The following is a 20,912-nucleotide window of genomic DNA, read 5'->3' on the forward strand; positions in this document are numbered from 1 at the left end:
AGGCTGCTGGAAGTGCGCCCGAAGTGTGGTCAGCTTACTCAGGGGCTCGTGACGGTTGCTTTCCAGCTGGGGCCTTGCTGGGGACCATCGATGGTGTGTGTGCAGGCGCTGGCCGGCATGCACCCGGGCATGTGTGCATATGCGTGTTAGCGAACCCACATCTGCTTAGGTCCGTGGGTGCGGTGCACATGTGAACGCTGTCCCCATGACCCTGCAACAGTGGCTGCTCCCGAGAGACCCTGCATGCTCTTCCTGGTCCCCATCTGAGAGCCATGGCTCCGCTGTGTTGGTGTGTGACGTCTTTTCCTTTCTATGACTGCCTGGGGCTCCCCCGAGTGAGGCTGGAGAGAACAGCTCTGCCTCCCTCGTCAGCCGCTCACTCTCTCCTGAGGCTTTGGGGTTGGGCCCTGTGGGCCTCGGACTCTGCAGTGCAGCGCTGTCCTCACAGAGGGAAGGGCTTGGGGAATGGTACGGTGTCGCAGCCTGCTGTGGGGCTTGCACTGCTGCATCTGTGTCTTTGCAAGGCAGTGAACCCCAGGTCCTCAGGATGGCCTCATCCAGGGCAGCCATGGAGGGAAAGGCCCCAACCCCACACAAGGGGCTTTGAGTCTGAGCCCTTGGGGACACGTGACTGTCCATTTCTACCCTCTGCAGGCAGGGCAGGGGTGGCCTTGGTGGGTGACAGGAAGTAGCAGTTTGTCTTTGGGGCAGAGGCCATTACAGTGAGGTCGGGGCCGGCCTGACACCCCAGAGCCAGCTCCAGAGACAAAACAGGCCCAGCTCAGTGCTTCTGTAAAAAGCTGGAAGGCCGCAGGAACCACCTGCTCGGCACAGTCCAGAGAGCCCAGCATCAGGTGCCTTCCCGGTGCGGAGAGGCCTGGGGCAGGTTAATTAAAGTTAACTGAGTGAAAAAATAATTACAGAGACTGCAGAGGGGAGAAACCCAAACCTGCAATTTACCCTCCCCAGCCCTTGAGCTTTTCAGAAGAACAATCTGGTCATGGGGAGTCGTGGGCGGGGAGCAGGGAGAGCGCCTCTTCTCGTCCCTCATGCTCCATGGGCTGGACGTGGGGGCTTCTTCCCCCAGCACTTGGGTCCATGTTGGGGAGGAGTCGCCTGGCTGAAGTATTGTCCCTGGGCAGGGAAATGTCCTTGGGCCGAGCAGCACATTTGGCCTGGGGCTTGACCAGCTACCTAGCTGTGGCCTCAGAGGCTACTGGGAGCTGCCGACCTGGCCTCACCTCTTTCAGGCACTGACCTGTGCCAGCGTGGGGAAGTTCCCCCCAGGGCTCCTTGGGTGGAAAAAGGGTGGTCCCCCGGGCCTGGCCAGCAGGGCCCGCTGGAAAGTAAGGGGACAGAGTGACCGACCTTCAAAGGAGGGGGGCTCCCTGGGGTGCCTGCCGCCTGTGCCTTCCTCCCCCTGTACTCTGCCCATGCTCTCTCTACCCTCCACTGCGGGAACTTATATTCTTCCTCTGGGCAAATGGCCTTGGGGTGCCCCCATCTCGATTCACAGCCTGGCCCTGTTGGCGGGACTGGCTGCTATGTGGGGGATGGGGAATTTCTCTCCCTGCCCTTTAGGAGGAAGCGGGGTAAGGGGTAGGTCACATGGATATACTCTGGGTCTGCAGTGGCCGGAGCAGTTAGTGCCCACCCCCAGGAACACAAGGGGGTGTTCGCACCCAGCCTCTGCACCTCTGAGCTTGGAGTCTGTTGGACACAGGTGTAACTGCCCCACCTCCGCTCCAGGCCAAGGGCCTCGAGCTCAGGGACTCCTGTGGTCTGGCCAGAGCCTCAGCTCCCTCCGGTGTGACTGTCCAGAGGGACTGCCATCCGCCAACCCATCTGTCAGTCCATCAGTGAGGACAGCCCTGGCTGGTGTGGGGGAGTCCGTCTGTGCCTGAATATCCTTTGAGCCTAGCAGGCCCCTTCTCAGAGCTGCCTGCTCTGTGGAGACCTTGTCCCCAGTGCCCTACAGAGAGGAGCAGGGTGGAGGCACATTCAAGATCTTCTCTGCCCACCGGGCCGGGTGCCAGGGACAAGGACCCAGGTTCCCGCCGGTACCTAGGCCCCCACCCTGGGGGCACACATGCTTATTTGGAGGTCTGGACAGTGCAGGGGATGGCTGCTGGCTACTGACTGGGGGCCTGGGGGTTCCCACTTCGGCTCCCCCAGGCAGGGCCAGACGGTGTCTCATTCCATGATTTTTCTGGAGGTGCAGATACAGGAGACCCTGGCGGAAAGCTAGCATTCCAGCCACAGGTGGGAACAGGCTGCCCTCAGCCTCCCGGGCATGAAAGGGTGGAAAGGGCACCCCTGGGTAACTTGTAGAGGGCAGAGGCATCCGGGAATTACACTTGGGTTGCTGCAGCGAGCGGGGCCTCCACCTGCCCGGGTGCCTTGCACCTCGGTGATGACTGTCCCCACTCTGCCCCATAGACCTCGGCCTGATGGACGCCTGGTGTGGACGATGAGGGAAGAACGTGCCTCCCACACCCGAGAGGTGACCCCTGAGCGAGTCCCGGATGACCCCGCGACCTGGAACGATGCGGCTGGCCTGTATGTTCTCATCCATCCTGCTGTTCGGAGCTGCAGGCCTCCTCCTCTTCATCAGCCTGCAGGACCCCACGGAGCTCGCCCCTCAGCAGGCGCCAGGTGAGTCCTTGTGCTGTGTCCTGCCATCACCACCCCCAGCTTTCCAGCCTGAAGCTCAGGCCTCCACGGCTGCCCTGGTGTGCTGGTCTCTGGGGAAAGGAGCAAGTCTGTGCCAAGACCCCCGGGGAGCAGGCAGAGTCCTGGCTTCCCCGGGAAGGCATCAGTCTCAATGTGGGAGTGCTATGTCTGATGCAAGACCTCCAGCCAGTGCCTAGCAGCAGGGTGGCCTCTCTTGGGGGTCATGGCAAGGCTGCTGTCTATGGAGCCAGTTGTTGCCTTTGATGCAACTCAGATTTAAACAGGATTGCGCCACCTCTCAGGTCTCTTCCACATTGTCGGGGATATCAGAAAGTGGACAACTTCTCCCTGAACCCTTGCCCCACAGGTGAGACTCGGTCTCCCTGCCCGGCCCTGGAGAATCTAGCCCCTCTGGTCTGGACAAAGGGGGTCAGGGTACCTCCTGGTTTTGTGAGGCCAAGACCCCCTCCGAAGGTCCCCCACTGCCACTTCCATTCCACCCCTGCCTGGTGGCCCGCTGGAGTCACAGAGGGCTGCTGGGGACAGGTGGGATGGCAGGGAGGCCAGAGCAGGAAGGGTGATTCTGGCGTCTCAGGGCAGACAGAGTGTGGAGAGGGGAGTTCAGGCAAGGTCTCTGCTGCTGGGACACGGTCCCCATCCCAGAGATATGGCAGGACAGAAGGTCAGCTGGCAGGGTGCCAAGACCTGGGAGCTCTCTGCTTTGGAGGGAGAGGAGGGGAGGTGTCTCAGCAGAAGCCACACACTCACAGTCCACATGCTGTAGGGCATGGACAGGCTGGTGCACCCCCAGAGACACCACTCCTCCCCAGGGAAACCCACTCACTCTCTCTTGGTTGCTCTGTGCTATGAGCCAGAGACAAGATGAAAGAGAAGGGGGCCGGAGGCGTGGGCAGAGGGGTTCCTGCACAAACCCCTGCCGGAAGCCCAGAACACAGGAAGGGGTCTTACTCTGCAACCCCTCCACCCCCACCCCCATTGTGGATGAGCACCCATGATGTGTGGCCCTTAGTGCAGATTGAGGGCCCGTGGACACCAGGAAGGAAGGTGAAAAGAGCACAGGGAGGCCAGTGCCGGGGCCCTGGGTCTGGCAGCTGCCAGAGGCTTCCCATGGGCAGGTGGATGAGTTGAGAGTCAGAGGGAGGCAGCCAAGGCAGTGGCCTCCAGGAGATGGTGGGCGAGTCATGGGTGCTGACTCATGCCTAGGCCAGACCCCCACAGGTGGTGGCTGTCAGAAGTGGGTCTGGCCACTCCCAGGCTTCTGGAGCAGTAGGTGCACAGCAGAGCCAGCTCTCCTGTGGGAGCTTTGCAGCCTCACATGAGCCCCAGAACAGCTCATGACACTGCGTTGGCAGAACAGGGCCCCTTGGGACAGCGCCATCAGGGAAGACGGCGAGCTGGTACCTATGGTCACGTGTTACCTGCCTAGAAGCAAACTCAGGAAGAAGGGCAAGCAAACACTGCCTGGGTGTGTCCTTGGTGTGTGCGTGGTTGGGGGTGCATGTAGGCAGAGGGTCCAGACAGCCAGTGCTCACATTCTACTGAAGGAGCCTGGGAGAAGAGGCATGAGTGTGCCTGTGATGCCCACCTGGGACTGGGGCCTAGACCCATCGGTGGGACACTCGTGGATCTGACTGTGGTTTGGTGGCTTCAGCTAGTGCCCTGCCCTGCCGCAGCTGCAGCGCTTGCTGTGCGGGTCCCTGTTGCCCTACCCAGCTGCCCGAGTACACACATGTGTGGATTACAGGTGGGCTGGGCACCCACGGGACGGCTGGGATTTCTGGGAAGATCGGAGCCTCAGGCTGGCAGGGGGTGTCAGATGGCACAGAGCCAAGGCCATCATCCCTCTGCAGCTGGCAGACCTGGCAAGGAGCACACGTGGGTCTTCTGATGGTCCATGCAGTCAGACCAGCCTCACCACGTGCCAGGTGATGGGCAGACTTGACGGTCTGGGTAAATCACACCAAACACAGTCATAAAACTTTAAGTAATGCTTACGTTACTTTCCCTGAGCAAAGTGCCTCTGACACAGGCTGTTTGTGTTGATTTGTTACTATTCATTTATTCCTTCCCTGTACTTCTCACGGCAGCCTAATTGTGATTCGGTACCAAGAAAGCAATATCAAAGTAATTTTCCACAACATTAGTTACAATTTTCTTCTGATCTTTCAAGTGAAACAATCCCATCCTGTTGGCTTCTCTGAGCATATAAACCTTGATTACATTTATCTGTTGGAAACCAGTGCTTACAAAATGTATGTGTCCAGTTGCATGGCTAGGTGGCCCCAAGGGCCCCTGACAAGCCTTCTCCCTGTGCATTTCTGTTGGTGGGAGGAACAGATTCTGGGAGCTACCCTGCCATTCCGATCAGGCAAACAGGCAGGTGTTGGGGCGGCGGGTTGGGAGTAGAGATGAGCAGATCTACGGAGGAAATTCCACACCGTGGCATGAACTGTTCTGGGGACGGAGTTCTCTGGGAGCTGCAGTTTGTGGCACTACAAGTGTAGAAAGGGGACAAGGAGTGGCGGGAGTTCTGAGTTGCTTGAGGTCGCTTGGGGCCTGGCCTCATTCGTGTCTCTCCCACGCAGCCACCAGGTGTTAACAGCACCTGAACTTTACATGGATCAGCCAGCCAAGCTCACCTGGCTCAGGCAGTAGATGGAATGGTAGGGGGTTGCCAAACTTTTGTAAATCAAACCACATTTTAAACATTTTTGTTGCTCTAGTCCAAATCAAATCTTTGGAAACAGGAAGAGCTACCCAGTAAGTTACCCACGTTCGAAGATGAAGTTTTGTGTATCAGAGAATTCGCCTCTCGAGTTAGAGTTCTTTTCCAGTCTCCAGGATTGCCAGGCCCTGAGGCCAGAGCTTCTGCTTTCAGGAAATCCACTTTTTGACCCAGTAGACAAGACTCACCTCTTCTCCAAGAGAAAGACTTGGAGACCAGGCCAGAATCAAGAATAACAAACACCAATGGCCAGGTGTGCTGGCGCATGCCTGTAATCTCAGCACTTTGGGAGGCCTTCGGAGGGGAGAATCACTTGAGCCTAGGAGTTCTAGACCAGCCTGGGCAGCATAGCAAGAACCTGTCTCTAGAAAAAAATAAACAAAGTTAGCTGGGTATAGCGGTACACCCCTGTAGTCTCAGCTACTTGGGAAGCTGAGGTGGGAGGATCCTTGGAGCCCAGGAGGTCGAGGCTGCAGTGAGCTGAGATTGTGCCACTGGCTCCAGCCTGGGCGACAGGGCCAGACTTTGTCTCAAACAACAAAGAACTCCCCGTGTACTGGCTCTGGGGGCTGCAGAAGGCTGACTCCACATTTGGTTGAGCAAACTGAATTTTAAGAGCTGCTTTCTTTGTGAATGTTTTATCATACAGAGTTTGAAACACACGCAGTAGTGGAGTAGGATAGTGCCATGAACATCACGTACCCGGCACCCAGCACCCTCCACCCACACCAGGCTGGCCCCATCCACAGCACCATCCACTTCCCTTCCTCCATGTGATTTTTGAAGTCTATACCAGATAGCCTATCAATTCAGCTGTAAATATTTCTCCTTCTTTCCTTCCTTCCTTCCTTCCTTCCTTCCTTCCTTCCTTCCTTCCTTCCTTCCTTCCTTCCTTCCTTCCTTCCTTCCCTGCCTCCCTCCCTCCCTCCCTCCTTTCTCTCTTTCTTTCCCTCCTTCTCTCCCTCCCTCCCCCACTTCCTTCCTTCCTTCCTTTCTTTCGAAGAGTTTTGTTCTTGCTTCCCAGGCTGGAGTGCAATGGTGCAATCTCAGCTCACCACAAACTCCGCCTCCTGTTCAAGCGATTCTCCTGCCTCAGCCTCTCGAGTAGCTGGGATTTCAGGCATGTGCCACCATGCCTGGCTAATTTTGTATTTTTAGTAGAGATGGGGTTTCTCCATGTTGGTCAGGCTGGTCTCGAACCCCTGACCTCAGGTCATCTGCCCACCTCGGCCTCCCAAAGTGCTGAGATTACAGGCGTGAGCCACCACTCCCAGCCTCAGCCATAAATGTTTCAATATATTTTTCAGTTTAAAAGATAAGAACTGTTTTGTTGACCTTACCACTAAACTCATTCCTTAATAACATCAAATTTAACGATTCCTCAATCGCATCAAATAGTCAGACAGTGTGCAAATGTCTAGCTATCTCACAAATGTAATTACCTTTATTTCCAATTTGTTCCATCCAATATCCAGAAAAGGCCCTCACGTGGCAGTTGGCGGATAAGTCTTTTAAGTCTGTAATCTGTAAGTTTCCTTCTCCATCTGTATTCTCCTCCCTCTATTTATTTGAGGAAACCAGGTCACGGTTCCTATAGAACTTTTTGTAAGTTGGGATTTGGCTGATTGGGCCTGTCTGATATGGATTCACATTGTTCTCTGTTCTTTGTTGTCCCAATAAATTAGGTGAATCTTGAAGCTTGATCAGATACAGGTTTGGATTCGTTTTTGTTTTGTTCTAGGGGAGTTTTGGGGGGCGGGAATTCATGGGTGGTTCTGTATTATTCCATCAGGAGGCTCCTGTCTGCCTGGCTGTCTTCTGTTATCAGCTGCCAGCGATCGTACCTAGATCCGGCCATTCATTAGGGGTTACACAGTGGCAATGTTCTGATTTTATCATTCCTCCTTAATTCTTTAAAGTGGAATGGATTTTGTTTTAATGGGGCAAGGTGAGTCATTGTCAGTGACCCATGAAGCCAAAGTGAGTGGTGTGGATTGATTGGTTTATTCATAGATATGTATATAAAACTACAATGTTACCATACAGATTCTGTTGTAGTTTACTCATATATATAATGTTACCGTACAGATTCTGTTGTAGTTTATTCATATATATAATGTTACCATACAGATTCTGTTGCAGTTTATTCATATATATATACACATATATAATGTTACCATACAGATTCTGTTGCTGGCACACTGTAAATAGTTCCTTCTTTTAAGTGTGAGTTTTGAGACGGGTGGATCATGAGGTCAGGAGATCGAGACCATCCTGGCTAACACAATGAAACCCCGTCTCTACTAAAAAATACAAAAAACTAGCCGGGCGAGGTGGCAGGCACCTGTAGTCCCAGCTACTTGGGAGGCTGAGGCAGGAGAATGGCGTGAATCCGGGAGGCGGAGCTTGCAGTGAGCTGAGATCCGGCCACTGCACTCCAGCCTGGGCGACAGAGCAAGACTCTGTCTCAAAAAAAAAAAAAAAAAAAAAAAAAAAAGAGTGAGTTTTCTTTAAGTGGGGTCACCCCATGCTTCAGAGCCCTTTGCCTTTTCCTGGAGTCAAGGAGTTGTGGATGGTGGTTCTGGGGTGCCCAGTGGGGAGGCAGCTGTGGTGGACAGCAAGATCCCCCTCAGGGACCCCTAGCACAGACACTGGGACTGGACAGCCCCCTGATGACTCCTAGGTTTGTGACCTGTCTCAGGGCATTCCTGCAGGGCACAGGGAAATTTAACGCTGAAGATAATAATGAATATTGACTGAACATTTACCATGGGCCAGGCCTTGTACTAAGAACTTTACTTTTTTGAGACAGAGTCTCTCTCTGTAGCCCAGGCTGGAGTGCAGTGGCGTGATCTCAGCTCACTGCAAGCTCTGCCTCCCAGGTTCAAGCAATTCTCATGTCTCAACCTCCCAAGTAGCTGGGATTACAGCTGTCCACCACCACACCTAGCTAATTTTTGTCTTTTTAGTAGAGACAGGGTTTCACCATGTTGGCCAGGCTGGTCTTCAACTCCTGAGCTTTAGGTGATCTACCCGCCTTGGCCTCCCAAAGTGTTGGGATTACAGGCGTGAGCCACCATGCCCGGCTTTATATGATCTAATGCATAAAATTTTCCCTTCCCTTCCCTTCCCTCCCCTCTCCTCTCCACCGCTCCCCTCCCCTCCCCTTCCCTTCCCTTCCCTTTTCTTTTCCTTCAAGAGGCAGGGTCTTGCTTTGTTGCCCGAGCTGGTGTGTAGTCTTGCCATGATAGATCACTGCAGCTTAGCTCACTGCAGCTTTGACCTCCTGGGCTCAAGTGATCCTCCCACCTGAGCCTCCTGTGTAGCTGAGATGCCAGGCAGATGTCACTACACCCAGCTATTTTATTTATTTATTTATTTATTTACTTATGAGACAGTCTTGCCCTGTCACCCAGGCTGGAGTGCAGTGGTGTGATCTTGGCTCACTACAAGCTCTGCCTCCTGGGTTCACGCCATCTCCTGCCTCAGCCTCCCGAGTAGCTGGGACTACAGGTGCCCACCACTACGCCCGGCTAATTTTTTTACGTTTTTGGTAGACAGGGTTTCGCCTGTGTTAGCCAGGATGGTCTCGATCTCCTGACCTCGTGATCTGCCTCGGCCTCCCGAAGTGCTAGGATTACAGGCGTGAAGCATCACGCCCAGCCTATTTTATTTTTTATATAGACAGGATCTCACTATGTTGCCCAGACTGGTCTCAAACTCTTGGGCTCAAGTGATCTCCCACCTCAGCCTCCCAAAGTGCTGAGATTACAGGTGTGAGCCACCACAACTGGCTACATATAATTCTTACAAATAAATTATGTCTAGTTTGAGACAATGTGCCAGCATTCACTGGGGCAGACACAGAAGCAGCAACAATACTAATACTAGCTAATGCTCTCAGGTCCTCGAGTTGAGCCAGGCACAATCACAAGCACTTTACATATATTTAATACTCATTTACTACTTTTAAAATTTCAATAGTTTTGGGGGTATAGGTGGTTTTTGGTTATATGGATAAGTTCTTTAGTGGTAAATTAGGAGATTTTAGTGCACCCATCTGTCACCCAAGCAGTGTACACCGTACCCAATATGTAGTCTTTTATTCCTCACCTGCTCCCCAGCCTTCTCCCCCAAGTCCCATAGTCTATTGTGTCACTTTCATGACTTTACATCCCCACAGCTTAGCTCCCACCTACAAGTGAAAACATGTGGTATTTGGTTTTCCATTCCTGAGTTACTTCGCTTAGAATAATGGCCTCCCCCTCTACCCAAGTTGCTGCAAAAGACATTATTTTGTTCCTTTTTATGGTTGAGTAGTATTCCACGGTGTATATATACCACATTTTCTTTTTTCTTTCTTTTTTTTTTTTGAGACAGAGTTTTGCTTTTGTCTCCCAGGCTGCAGCGCAGTGGTGTAATCTCAGCTTACTGCAACCTCTGCCTCCTGGGTTGGAGCGATTCCCCTGCCTTAGCCTCCTTAGTAGCTGGGATTACCTGTGCCCACCACCACACCTGGCTAATTTGTGTATTTTTAGTAGAGACAGTGTTTCACCATGTTGGCCACGCTGGTCTCAGATTCCTAACCTCAGGTGATCCACCCGCCTCAGCCTCCCACAGTGCTGGGATTACAGGCATGAGCCACTGCACCTGGCCACTACATTTTCTTTATCTGCTCATTCGTTGATGGGCACTTAGGTTGGTTCCATAGCTTTGCAATTGTGAATTGTGCAGCAGTAAATATGCATAAGCGTGTGTCTTTTTCATATGATGACTCTGAGTAGATACCCAGGAGTGGGATTCAGGGATTGAATGGTAGTTCTACTTTTAGTTTTTTAAGGCAGGCGTCTCCAACCCCTGGGTTAGGACCCAGGCCGCACAGTAAGAGGTGAGTGGTGCATGAGCTATCGAAGCTGAGCTCTGTCTACTGTCAGATTGGCGGCCACATCAGAGTCTCAGAAGAGCTTGAACCTTCCTGTGAGCTGCACATGCAAGGGATCTAGGTTGTGTGCTCCTTATGAAAATCTAATGCCTGATGATCTGTCACTGGATATATTACATGTAATAACATATCCACGTATATACATTATATATTACAATGTAATAATAATAGAAATAAAGTGCACAATAAATGTAACATGCTTGAACCATCCCGAAACCACCACCTCCCCACCCCCATCCCCCCTCCCCCTTCCCCAGACCGTGGAAAAATTGTCTTCCATGAAACTGATTCCTGGTGCCAAAAAGGTTGGGGACTGCTGCTTTAAGGAATCTCCACACTGTTTCCCGTAGTGGTTGTACTAATTTACATTCCCACCAGCAGTGTAAAAGCACTCCCTTTTCACCACATCCATGCCAACATTATTGTTTTTTAACTTTTTTTTTTTTTTGATACGGAGTTTTGCTCTTGTTGCCAAGGCTAGAGTCCAATGGCACGATCTTGGCTCACCATAACCTCCGCCTCCCAGGTTCAAGCAATTCTCTTGCCCCAGCCTCCCAAGTGGCTGGGATTACAGGCGCCTGCCACCATGCCTGGCTAAATTTTTTGTATTTTCAGTAGAGATGGGGTTTAATTATGTTGACCAGGCTGGTCTTAAACTCCTGACCTTGTGACCCACATTCCTCAGCCTCCCAAAGTGCTGGGATTACAGATGGGAACCACCGTACCCAACCTGTGAGTCTTTTGAGAAATGTCTATTCATGTCCTGTGCCCACTTTTTGATGGGATTATTTGTTTTTCTCTTTACTTAATGCTTTATTTTTATTTATTTATTTTTTGAGATAGAGTCTCACTCTGTCACCCAGGCTAGAGTGCAGTGGCGCGATCTCAGCCTTGATTTCCTGGACTCCAGTGATCCTCCCACCTCAGCCTCCTGAGTGGCTGGGACCACAGGTACGCACCACCACGCCCATCTAACTTTTGTATTTTTGGTAGAGATGGGGTTTTGTCATGTTGCCCAGGCCGGTCTCGAATTCCTGGCCCCAAGTGATCCACCCACCTCAGGCTCCCGAAGTGCTGAGATTACAGTGTGAGCCACTGTGCCTGGCCTCATTTAATACTTTAAAACCCCCATGAGTGAATTATTATTACACCTTTTGAAAGATGAGACTACTGAGATAAGAGAGGCTAAGAGCCGTACCCAAGGCCATGCAGCTTCTGGGCTTCAGAGCTGGCATGTGGCCTGGGTGGCTGCCTATTGTTCAGTGAACCACACTGTCTCCCCAGAACTTGGGGCACCTGGTATTGTTGTGTTCAGGGCCTGGAGCAGAGCCTGGGCAGAGAGAACAGTGTGGATAAAGGTTTGGAGTCCTGACAGAATGCGGCATGTGGAGAACTCTAAGTGGTTTAGGGGCTGCAGCATGACCTGTGAATCTAGACTCCTGGATTCGTGTGAATCTAGACACACGGCCGGCCCTGGGCCCAGCAGGCCCTTGCAGTGTGGTAGAGGAGCCAGCCTTGGCCCCTGGCAACAAGGAGCTCTGGGGACCCCGGAGTAGGGAGTGGTTCATCAGAAAGCTCATTCCAGGCCGGGCATGGTGGCTCACGCCTGTAATTCCAACACTTTGGGAGGCTGAGGTCAGTGGATCACCTGAGGTCAGGAGTTCAAAACCAGCCTGGGCAACATGGCAAAACCCCGTCTCTACTAAAAATACAAAAATTAGCCTGGCGTGGTGGCATGGGCCTGTAATCCCAGCTACTTGGGAGGCTGGGGCAGGAGAATCGCTTGAACCCATAAGGCAGAGGTCGTAGTTCTTTTAAAAAGAACTACAGTCCTTTATCCAGTGAGCTGAGATCACGCCATGGCACTCCAGCCTGGGTGACAAAGCGAGACTCCATCAAGAAAGAAAGAAAGAGAGAAAGAGCGAGAGCGAGAGAGAGAGAGAGAGAGAAAGGGAGAAAGAAAGAAGGAAAGAAAGAAAGAAAGGGAGAAATAAAGAAGGAAAGAAAGAAAGAAGGAAAGAAAAAGAAGGGAGGGAGGGAGGGAGGAAGGAAGGAGAGGGAGGGAGGGAGGAAGGAAGGAAAGAGAGAGAGAGAAAGAGAGAGAGAAAGAAAAGAAAAAGGAAGGGAGGGAGGGAGGGAGGAAGGAAGGAAGGAAAGAGAGCGAGAAAGAGAAAGAAAAGAAAAAGGAAGGGAGGGAGGGAGGGAGGAAGGAAGGAAGGAAGGAAGGAAGGAAGGAAGGAAGGAAGGAAGGAAGCTCATTCTGGTGGCTGCCTGTTGTGTGGCCGTGGGCAGGGAGCAGAGAGGGAGATGCGGCAAATGCAAGGAGATTCGGGCAACCAAGGATGTCACATGCAGCATTGGAGGCCTTTTGAGTGAGAGGACAAGGAGGTGGGGAGGGCCATGGTCTTGATTCAGGGGGACTCGGGTTTCTGGCTCTAGAGGAGGGGGGTTGGGGGTGCCATTCACTGGGGCAGATGTACCAGATGGGGAGAGGTTGGGGGGAGGGGGCAGGAGATCACCGGTTCCATTTGGGGCTTACGGTTCCATTTGGGGCTTACGGCGTCTGAAATGCTTGCCAGGGTGCATGGCGTCTCCCGGTAGCTTCTCCACCAAGGGGTATCCAGCCCCACAGAATGAAGGACCAGGCAAGACAGGCAGGAAGCCCCCACCACGCCCTAGCCCCTCTGCACCTGTGTCTCCACTCACAGGTCAACACGCTCACTCCTTCGCCCTCATACACCCCAGGCCTGGGCGCTGGTGCCATGCAGGGCAGAGAGGGCTGTGGGAGAGCCTTGCCCTGGGATAGGGGCTGGCAGCTCTGGACTCACATCTACTCCACATTTCCAGGCCAGGAAACCAGTGTTCTGGAAGCTGTCCATGTTCCCTATTGGGCTGGATGCCAGCATGGAAATTCATGCTTTTCTGCCCAAACCTCACATTGTCCTGGGATGGGACCTCCACGCCTGGGTCCCTGGGCTTGCCAGCCGCAGGGAGAGATCTGTACATGCCCATCTGTGTGAGGGCCCTGCAAGCCCAGCCGCTTAGCTGTACCGAGGCAGGGGAGGGGTGCACAGGGAGATGGAGATGCGGGAGGAGGAAGCTCGGGCTCTGCTCTCGGGAGCTCACAATCTGTGGGGTCAAGGAAAGAAGTTATCCAGGCCCTTCCCTAGAGGATTCCAATCTGGGGGCAGTGGAGGCGAGGCCTGGCCCTGGCTCAGTGGGGCCTGGGGGACACTTAAGGCAGGTTGTAAACCTTTCTTGAGAGGTGAGTGCTGGAGGAGTCAGGAGGACTTCCTGGAGGAGGGGAACTGTGGGCTATTTGTTTGTCCTCTCTAGTGCATAGGAGGTACTGACCTGCAGTGGAAGTAGTGAAGCGGGCTTGAGTGAGATTCCAGTGGAACCAGGGGTCCCCCTCCAGAGCACGTGCTACTATGCGTCATGTCTAATATCTCACAGCTAGAAATGGACAGATCCAGAAGTCCAATGCCCGCGGTTCTGCCTGATGCCAGGGCTCTTGTTTTGATCGCCTGCAGGCAGCGCTGTGTTGATTGGAGAAAGTGTGGCCCTCACACACTTTGGGTCCCAGGGTTACCAGGGACAGATTGCCCTGCCTGTGCCTGTGCGGAGGACTAAACTGCAACATCAGAAGGTCTGTCCAGATCCTGTAGTGACTGTCATGTTCTGAGTGTGTCCCCCTGGAGCTCTGAGACAAATGCCAGGACCACAGGGGCGCCTGCTAAGAGGCTCTCAACAGCTCGCCCAAACGAGGGTGACAGAGGCAACAGAAGTGCAGTGGCCGCCCCTGCCTGCCCTCTCTGAGCAGCTGGGCCAGGTTGGCTGCAGGGGAATTAAGCCTACTGGCCTCTCAGAGCGAGTCCGGTACTTGCGCAGCTGGGCGGCTAAGCCCATACTCCGTCTGGGGCCGGTATCAGCCCCTCCAGTTTCCATGGAGCTAGCTGGCTGCTTTCCCTGGGCAGGTGGGTTTTATTGGAACTCTCGAGTCTGTTTCCTGAAACCATTCTCTAACGGCATTGTGGAACATCATATATATTTCCTACAAACCTTGCGACGCTGACACATCCTTGTTGTGACTGTGAATATCAGAAGTGACATGTAATTGCAGTGATCCATCCTGTTAAGTAGCTGGCAATACATTATCGCAAAATCAGCAGGGCTGGGACTCTCAGAACCCAGTGTTTCTAAACAATGCACCTGCAGCTTCAAACTATCTTCCTGAACAGCGCCCAAGGCTGACAAGGGCCACCTCACCCTCCCGTGCCTCACTTTTCTTGGGCCACAGTGGAGACAATTTCACTCCAGGGAAAGCCACCCGCTGGGTTTTCAGTGCTCCTGGAGTGCCCCCTCCTTGTCACCTAATGCACCAGGCTCTCTGCGTCAGGGCTGTGGGTGGGGTGCTTATAACGGTGCTCCTTCCAAGCGTGGCTCTGGGAGTCCTGCCCTCCTTTTTTCTCGTAAACTCCAGAATGTCTTTGTGGAGGTTCCTTCTAGGCCAGGCCAGCCATCATTATGCACAATTGGAGGTGGGGAGGGGCAGAGAGGGTGGCCAGAGCCCAGGGGCCCAGAAAGCCAAGCCCCAGTTGCTGTTTTGCACCCGGCAGGGACACACCCACACTGTGCTTTATGCTAATTCTGGGGTATGGTTCACATAGGTTGCAGTGTGAAGGGTGCCCCCTGGAGTTGTGCAAAGACCAGTACTGACGGAGGGGTGGACATGGAGTGCTCCCCGCATGGTGATTGCCCAAGTGCCAGAAATAGGCAGGGTCTGAACATGGAAACTTCAGGTCTGGATACCCCAAGCCCAGTGGGTTTGATGGGTCCGGGTGGTGCTGGCTGTGGGACCATCATTGGATTCTGCTGTTTGAGGGTGGGGGTCATGAATGACCCTCACTGCCACCCTCCCTGGGAGGCCCTGATTTGGAGGGGGTACCCATGGTGGGCCCCATCTTTGCCGTGAAAGTTTCTCAGTCTCAAGCCTCTCTCACCTGAGCCTGGGCTGTTCCCCGTAGCAGCCCCATCCTGTGTCTTCCCAGTCTTGTTCGTGGCCACGGTTTCCTGGGTTCCTCCACCCCCTGCAATTGGAGTAAATATTCGCCTCTTCCTGCAAGAAGACACCCTGGGGTCTCTAGCCAGAGCCTTACTTTCCTGTGGTGCCTTAAAATATGCTAAATGAAAAATAATGAGCATGTAGGAAGTAATAACAGGAATCACCTAATTAAATTAGGAAACAGACATCACATCGCTGTAATCTGAAAATTGATATTAATAGAAACAGTCCCAGAATTGTTTTTCTAAAGGTTCCTAGGGGTGGGGAAATTAAAAAGGAGAGCAGAATAGAAAATTGGGACGATCATGTCCAATAAGAGTGAGACTTCTATTTTAAAAGAACTACAGTAACATGCTAAAAATAGAAGAGGCGATCTAATGAAGTAATGGACAAAAGTGACTTTGAAAACTGCAGAGCTCCATGCACGTGTGTTTTGGTAATTTATAAAATGAGACAATGTAATCAAGCTTCAGGGTTATTGTTTATTGGGTGCCTAGCACGTGGTACTTGTTCTGTCTTCCCTCGCCCTCCTCGGCAGGCATCTTTATCCTCCACTGAAACTTAGGGAGGTTCAGTCATTTACCCAAAGCCCTGAAGCCTGCATGGCTCAGCCAAGATTTGATCCCAGACCTGCCTGATTCCAAAGCCTGTGCTCCCCCTTCTCTGTCCTCCTTTCCTTTTGCTGCAAGTTAATGTCACGGTCTATATGTTTGTTGTTTGTTTTTTGTTTTTGTTTTTTTGAGATGGAATCTCGCTCTGTCGCCCAGGCTGGATCTCAGCTCACTGCAACCTCCGCCTCCCAAGTTCAAGCGATTCTCCAAGTTCAAGCGAGTCTCAGCCTCCCTAGTAATAGGGATTACAGGTGTGCACCACCACGTCCAGTTTATTTTGTATTTTTCGTAAAGACAGAGTTTCACCATGTTGGCCAGGCCAGTCTCAAACTCCTGACCTCAGTGATCCACCTCAGTAATCCACCCACCTTGGCCTCCCAAAGTGCTGGGATTATAGGCATGAGCCACCATGCCCGGCCTATATGTTTTAAGAGAAGGGGTCTGCTCTGTCACCCAGGTTGCAGTGCAGTGGCATGATCATAGCTCTCTGCAGCCTCAAACTCCTGGATATTTCTTTTTTTTTTTTTTTTTGAGACGGAGTCTCGCTCTGTCGCCCAGGCTGGAGTGCAGTGGCCGGATCTCAGCTCACTGCAAGCTCCGCCTCCCGGGTTCGGGCCATTCTCCTGTCTCAGCCTCCTGAGTAGCTGGGACTACAGGCGCCCGCCACCTCGCCCGGCTAGTTTTTTGTATTTTTTAGTAGAGACGGGGTTTCACCATGTTAGCCAGGATGGTCTCGATCTCCTGACCTAGTGATCCGCCTGTCTCGGCCTCCCAAAGGGATATTTCTTTTATTTTCTGATGTTATTCTACCATTTTTCCTGAAGGATATTTCTTGCCAACACCCAGCAGATTGTGGCAACTGTCAACTCCCCAAACTGAAGCCCCAAGGCTCTTCCATTGGTTGGATTGATAAAACCCGTACCAAAGACACTGTCTGAAATTTCAGTCCAACTGGAAAACTGGGTCTCCCATTATGTGGGGGCCTGGGCAGGGTCCAGGAGGAGCAGGCGGTTCTGATGCTTGTCCTGCATCCCCAGGTAGCCCCGGTGTTGGGTTGTGTCTCCACAGTGGCCAGTTGTTCCCCGGAGGACCCTGGAGGGGGGCGAATCTGGCTCTGTTCACCTGCAGTGTGAGTCAAAGCCCAGAGGGCCCAGAGCAGGTCTCAGGTGTGGGGTGACCCCCTTCCTACTCTGTCTGGCTCAGAATGCATTGGAGGGACTGGGGGAGGAGGAAGCAGAGGTCACAATCTGTGCATGAGATGCCGTAGGATTACCTCAGGTCTGGAGTGCTGGGACTGCTCTGAGGGCCAGGCATTGAGCCCAAGGAGGACTGAAGGCTGGGGGTTGGGGAGGGATACCACATGGCTGGACTTCTTTTCCCTCTGCCTGTGCCTACGCCTCCCCCACCTCCGTCCCCATTCACTGCCTGAGCATTTTCAGTGCGAGTCACCTGGCATCAGAGCCAAGCCTCCTGCACAGCCCTGGGCAGCTGCCATGGAGAGGCGGAGGGCAGAGGAGACTGTATTCCCCAAGTGGCACCAGGCTCCAGAGGGGCCCGAGGTGGGGGGCCCTTTGCCCGGGTCTGACCCCTTCCCCCAGCCTCACTTGGCCTGGAGTCTCAGAGCTCAGGGGGAGGGCCTATGGACATCCAGTGGGTTGAAATGGGGCACACCCACTGCCACCACAAAGAAGGGCCCAGTGGGGTCCCACCGTGTGCCAACCCTCTTTGATGTCCTCGAGTCCCTGTTCCTAACACAGGCAGCAGGGAAGTGGTGAGGAGTCCACCCACGCGCCAAGGACAGGGCTGTTGCTACGATTGTTGTCCTTCTCCATGGCCACTGCGTGGGTCTTGGTTTTTTAAAACCCTGAAAAGGTAATGATGGTAGTTATGACAACAGGAGCCTGGAAGTCTGGTTCTGGAGGCCAAAGTGGTGGGTCCGTAGGGACGGGCGGGGGCCCACACGCCCTGGGGCTAGACACACCTTCTGCTGGGCTCCAACTGCCTGCCGGTGGGGTTATCCCGCTCTTGCATTGAAGTCGCCACCATTTGTGGTGCCTTTAGGGTCACTGCAGGTCCCCCTCTCCTTCTCACAATATTTGCAGAAGTTGGGAGCTGCTGGGCAGATCTCATTTAAGCCAAAAAAGCTTCGCCATTATATGCCTGCTGATGTTTTCATTATGAAGCTTATTTTCCGGGATTTGTGGCTCTGCAGTTTTGACTTGAATCATAGTAGAAGTCAGTGGAAGATTCGCTCATTTTGAAATTTTATTTTACGTGGGGAAAATAGCTGAGCTTAAATCGGTTCGGTTGTGCCCTCTGACAGCTGCCACTGGGGAGTCCCTGCACAGCGCAGGCTCCTAGTGGGTAGTGGAGGAGCTCCTGGGGGCTTCTCCTGTTCGCATCTGGAGTCCCAGAGGGAAGTCAGGGGCTGCCTGTCATCTTGCCCTGAGGCCTGGTTGAGGCAATTTTCAGCCCTCCCCAGAAGGCCTGAAGACTTCTGAGTTGGGTGGGCTGGCCCCATCCCAGCTTCCCACCAAGCTGTGTGCCTGGTCATGGTTCTCCACCAGGGTGGGACTGCAGGGATGGTGATCTTTGAGCCCCTCACTACATTCTGGTTGTGTCCAAAGGTGCTTCACCATGGGAAGGCTGCTCTCGGTGTTCCTCAGGTCCTGGATGGAGTACCAAGACCCCATCCCACCTCCTCCAAAGGCTATAGCCATTCGTGAGTGCATTTGACCTTTGCCCTCAGGGTCTGGGTCTGCACTGGAGGGAGGGAATGAGGGGATGTCCATGGAAACTGTGCGGGGTCACTGGGACCCATCAGACAGTAGGTCTGACGAGCCACAGGGAGCGAGAGACCACAGGATGGGGTAAGAGGATGGTGTGAGGGGAAAGTGGACAGGCAGGCCCCAGGGCCATGGGCCACGCTGCTCCTCTCCAGCCCAGAGCTCTGTGCAGGAGTGTAGATCCAGAGTGGCCAGGTCGTCCTTTTTGTTTTTGTTTTTTTTTTTTTTTAAAGTTAAGAATCTGGCCAGGTGCGGTGGCTCGCGCCTGTAATCCCAGCGCTTTGGGAGGCTGAGGCAGGCGGATCACTTGAGGTCAGGAGTTTGAGACTAGCCTGGCCAATGTGGTGAAACCCATCTCTACTAAAATTACAAAATTTAGCTGGAGTTCGTGGCAGGCACCTGTAATCACAGGTACTTGGGAGGCTGAGACAGGAGAATCGCTTGAACCCAGGAGGCGGAGGTTGCAGTGAGCCGAAATCATGCACTACACTCCAGCCTAGGCGATGAGCGAGACCCTGTCTTAAAAAAGAAAGAAAGAAAGAAAAAAAAAAGCTAAGAATCTGTAACATACGTTTATGTGGATTCTCCTGATTTTAAGGGGCAACTCTAATTTGGAATGCAGTTTTTTAATGTTAGATAATAGGTGATGTTTAGCACCTCCTGTTGGTTGGGTGGGCTGGGAGGACTGGACTTTTCCAATACCCTAAACCCCCGTGGGGCCGAGACCTGCCCCCTAGGCCCTATTTGGCTCCATACCTGCTCTCCCTGTGCCTCCTGGGAGGACACAGAGGCAGTGGGTCTCCTGGTGGGAAGGGGACTCTAAGAATTACTTCCAGCCCCATAGGACCCCCATGAAGCCAGACCCCAAGCGGTCCGTGAGCAGAGCGTCTCCTGGGCCCCGCTGACCAATAGTGGCTGCACAGAGCCCCTCGGTGGCGCTGTTTGGTTCAGCAGCCGGGAGCCCTGCCAGATACCTGTTCACCGTTCGGGTCAGGTAGGGGACATGGGGGGTCCCAGAGGTGACTGGTCAGCAGAGATAAAGGGGAGGCAAGGGCCAGGGAGTGGGGTTCTGGGGAGCACACCTAATGAAAACCTCCTTCATTTATGCACAGTTACCCACATGCAAATATTTGCACCCACTGGCAAGCTTCTGTTGCTGTAGCAAAGGAAGAATCATTTTGAGCAAAGCCTTCCTGCGAGTGAACACTCTCTCCAGTATCCACCTGGGGATGGGGCTGTGGGTGCCCATGGGTGTAAATGGAGGAGAATTTCTGACTTGGCAGCCTGCTTCCCACAGTGATGGGGTGTGGCAGGCATGGCCATCCTGGCTCCCTTTCTGCCCTGCCTCCGGCACCGTGGCAGCCATACCCAGCAAGAGTCCCTTTGGGGAAGGGCCTGGCACGACCCAGCAAGGGACACTTTGCAGATTTGCCTTCCCTACGGCCTCTGTGTCACGGCGATGTCCCCGGGGCTGGGAGAGGGACCCGAGAGTCCCGAGTGCATTCAAGGAGGTGGCATCTGGGGTGTGGGTGTGGGCACTGATGATGGTGTAAGCATTCAGCACCTACTGTGTACCAGGCACTGTGTTTTACATGCTTTACCGATATCCTCATGCCGGAGCCTCGCTGCACCCGTCTGTATTTTACAGATGGGAAAACTGAAGCACAGAGAGGCAAAGTCACTTGCGCAAGGTCACACAGCCAGGAAATGTCAGTGCTTGAACTAAAATTCTGGTCCTCAGATCCCAAAGGTCTGAAGTCTTCTTGGTGACCTGACAACCACTCAGGGCTGGGAGCAAGCACCACGCTATGAGATGCATGGCATTGGAGGGCCAGCCTGGGTTAGAGGTTGGGGGGCTGCACGGCACTGCCCTGCAGACTATTGGGGTGTGCTTCATTCCTGCTCACAGCAGATACGTTCTGTTTCTTGTGCACACGTGCATGTGTCCTGGTGAAGGGTCAGGTGTCCCTGTGTGTGCATGTGTGTGTGCATCTGGCCCTCACCCATAATCCTGGCTGTGTACAAGTATGTGTGCTCACCCCGGTATTACTGTACACCTATGGGTGGACAGGTACCTTATGGCTCATGT

General features: G+C 53.3%; 1 protein-coding gene across 3 annotated transcripts in view; it reads left to right on the plus strand.

Annotated features, from left to right (window-relative positions):
• Positions 1–20,912, plus strand: part of CHST8 (carbohydrate sulfotransferase 8) — a 153,085-nt gene that overhangs the window by 64,179 nt on the left and 67,994 nt on the right. For 2 of the 3 annotated variants that reach the window (XM_065536418.2, XM_005588771.5), the window contains exon 2: positions 2,440–2,655. In XM_065536418.2, the coding sequence (XP_065392490.1) occupies positions 2,526–2,655 (130 nt within the window). In that variant the 5' untranslated portion in view covers positions 2,440–2,525. Of the gene's footprint in view, positions 1–2,439; positions 2,656–11,205; positions 11,313–20,912 lie in introns of those variants that run through there. The other variant, XM_074023083.1, reaches the window with a different exon arrangement.

This window comes from Macaca fascicularis, chromosome 19, assembly GCF_037993035.2.
Source record: "Macaca fascicularis isolate 582-1 chromosome 19, T2T-MFA8v1.1".
Lineage (NCBI taxonomy): Eukaryota > Metazoa > Chordata > Mammalia > Primates > Cercopithecidae > Macaca > Macaca fascicularis.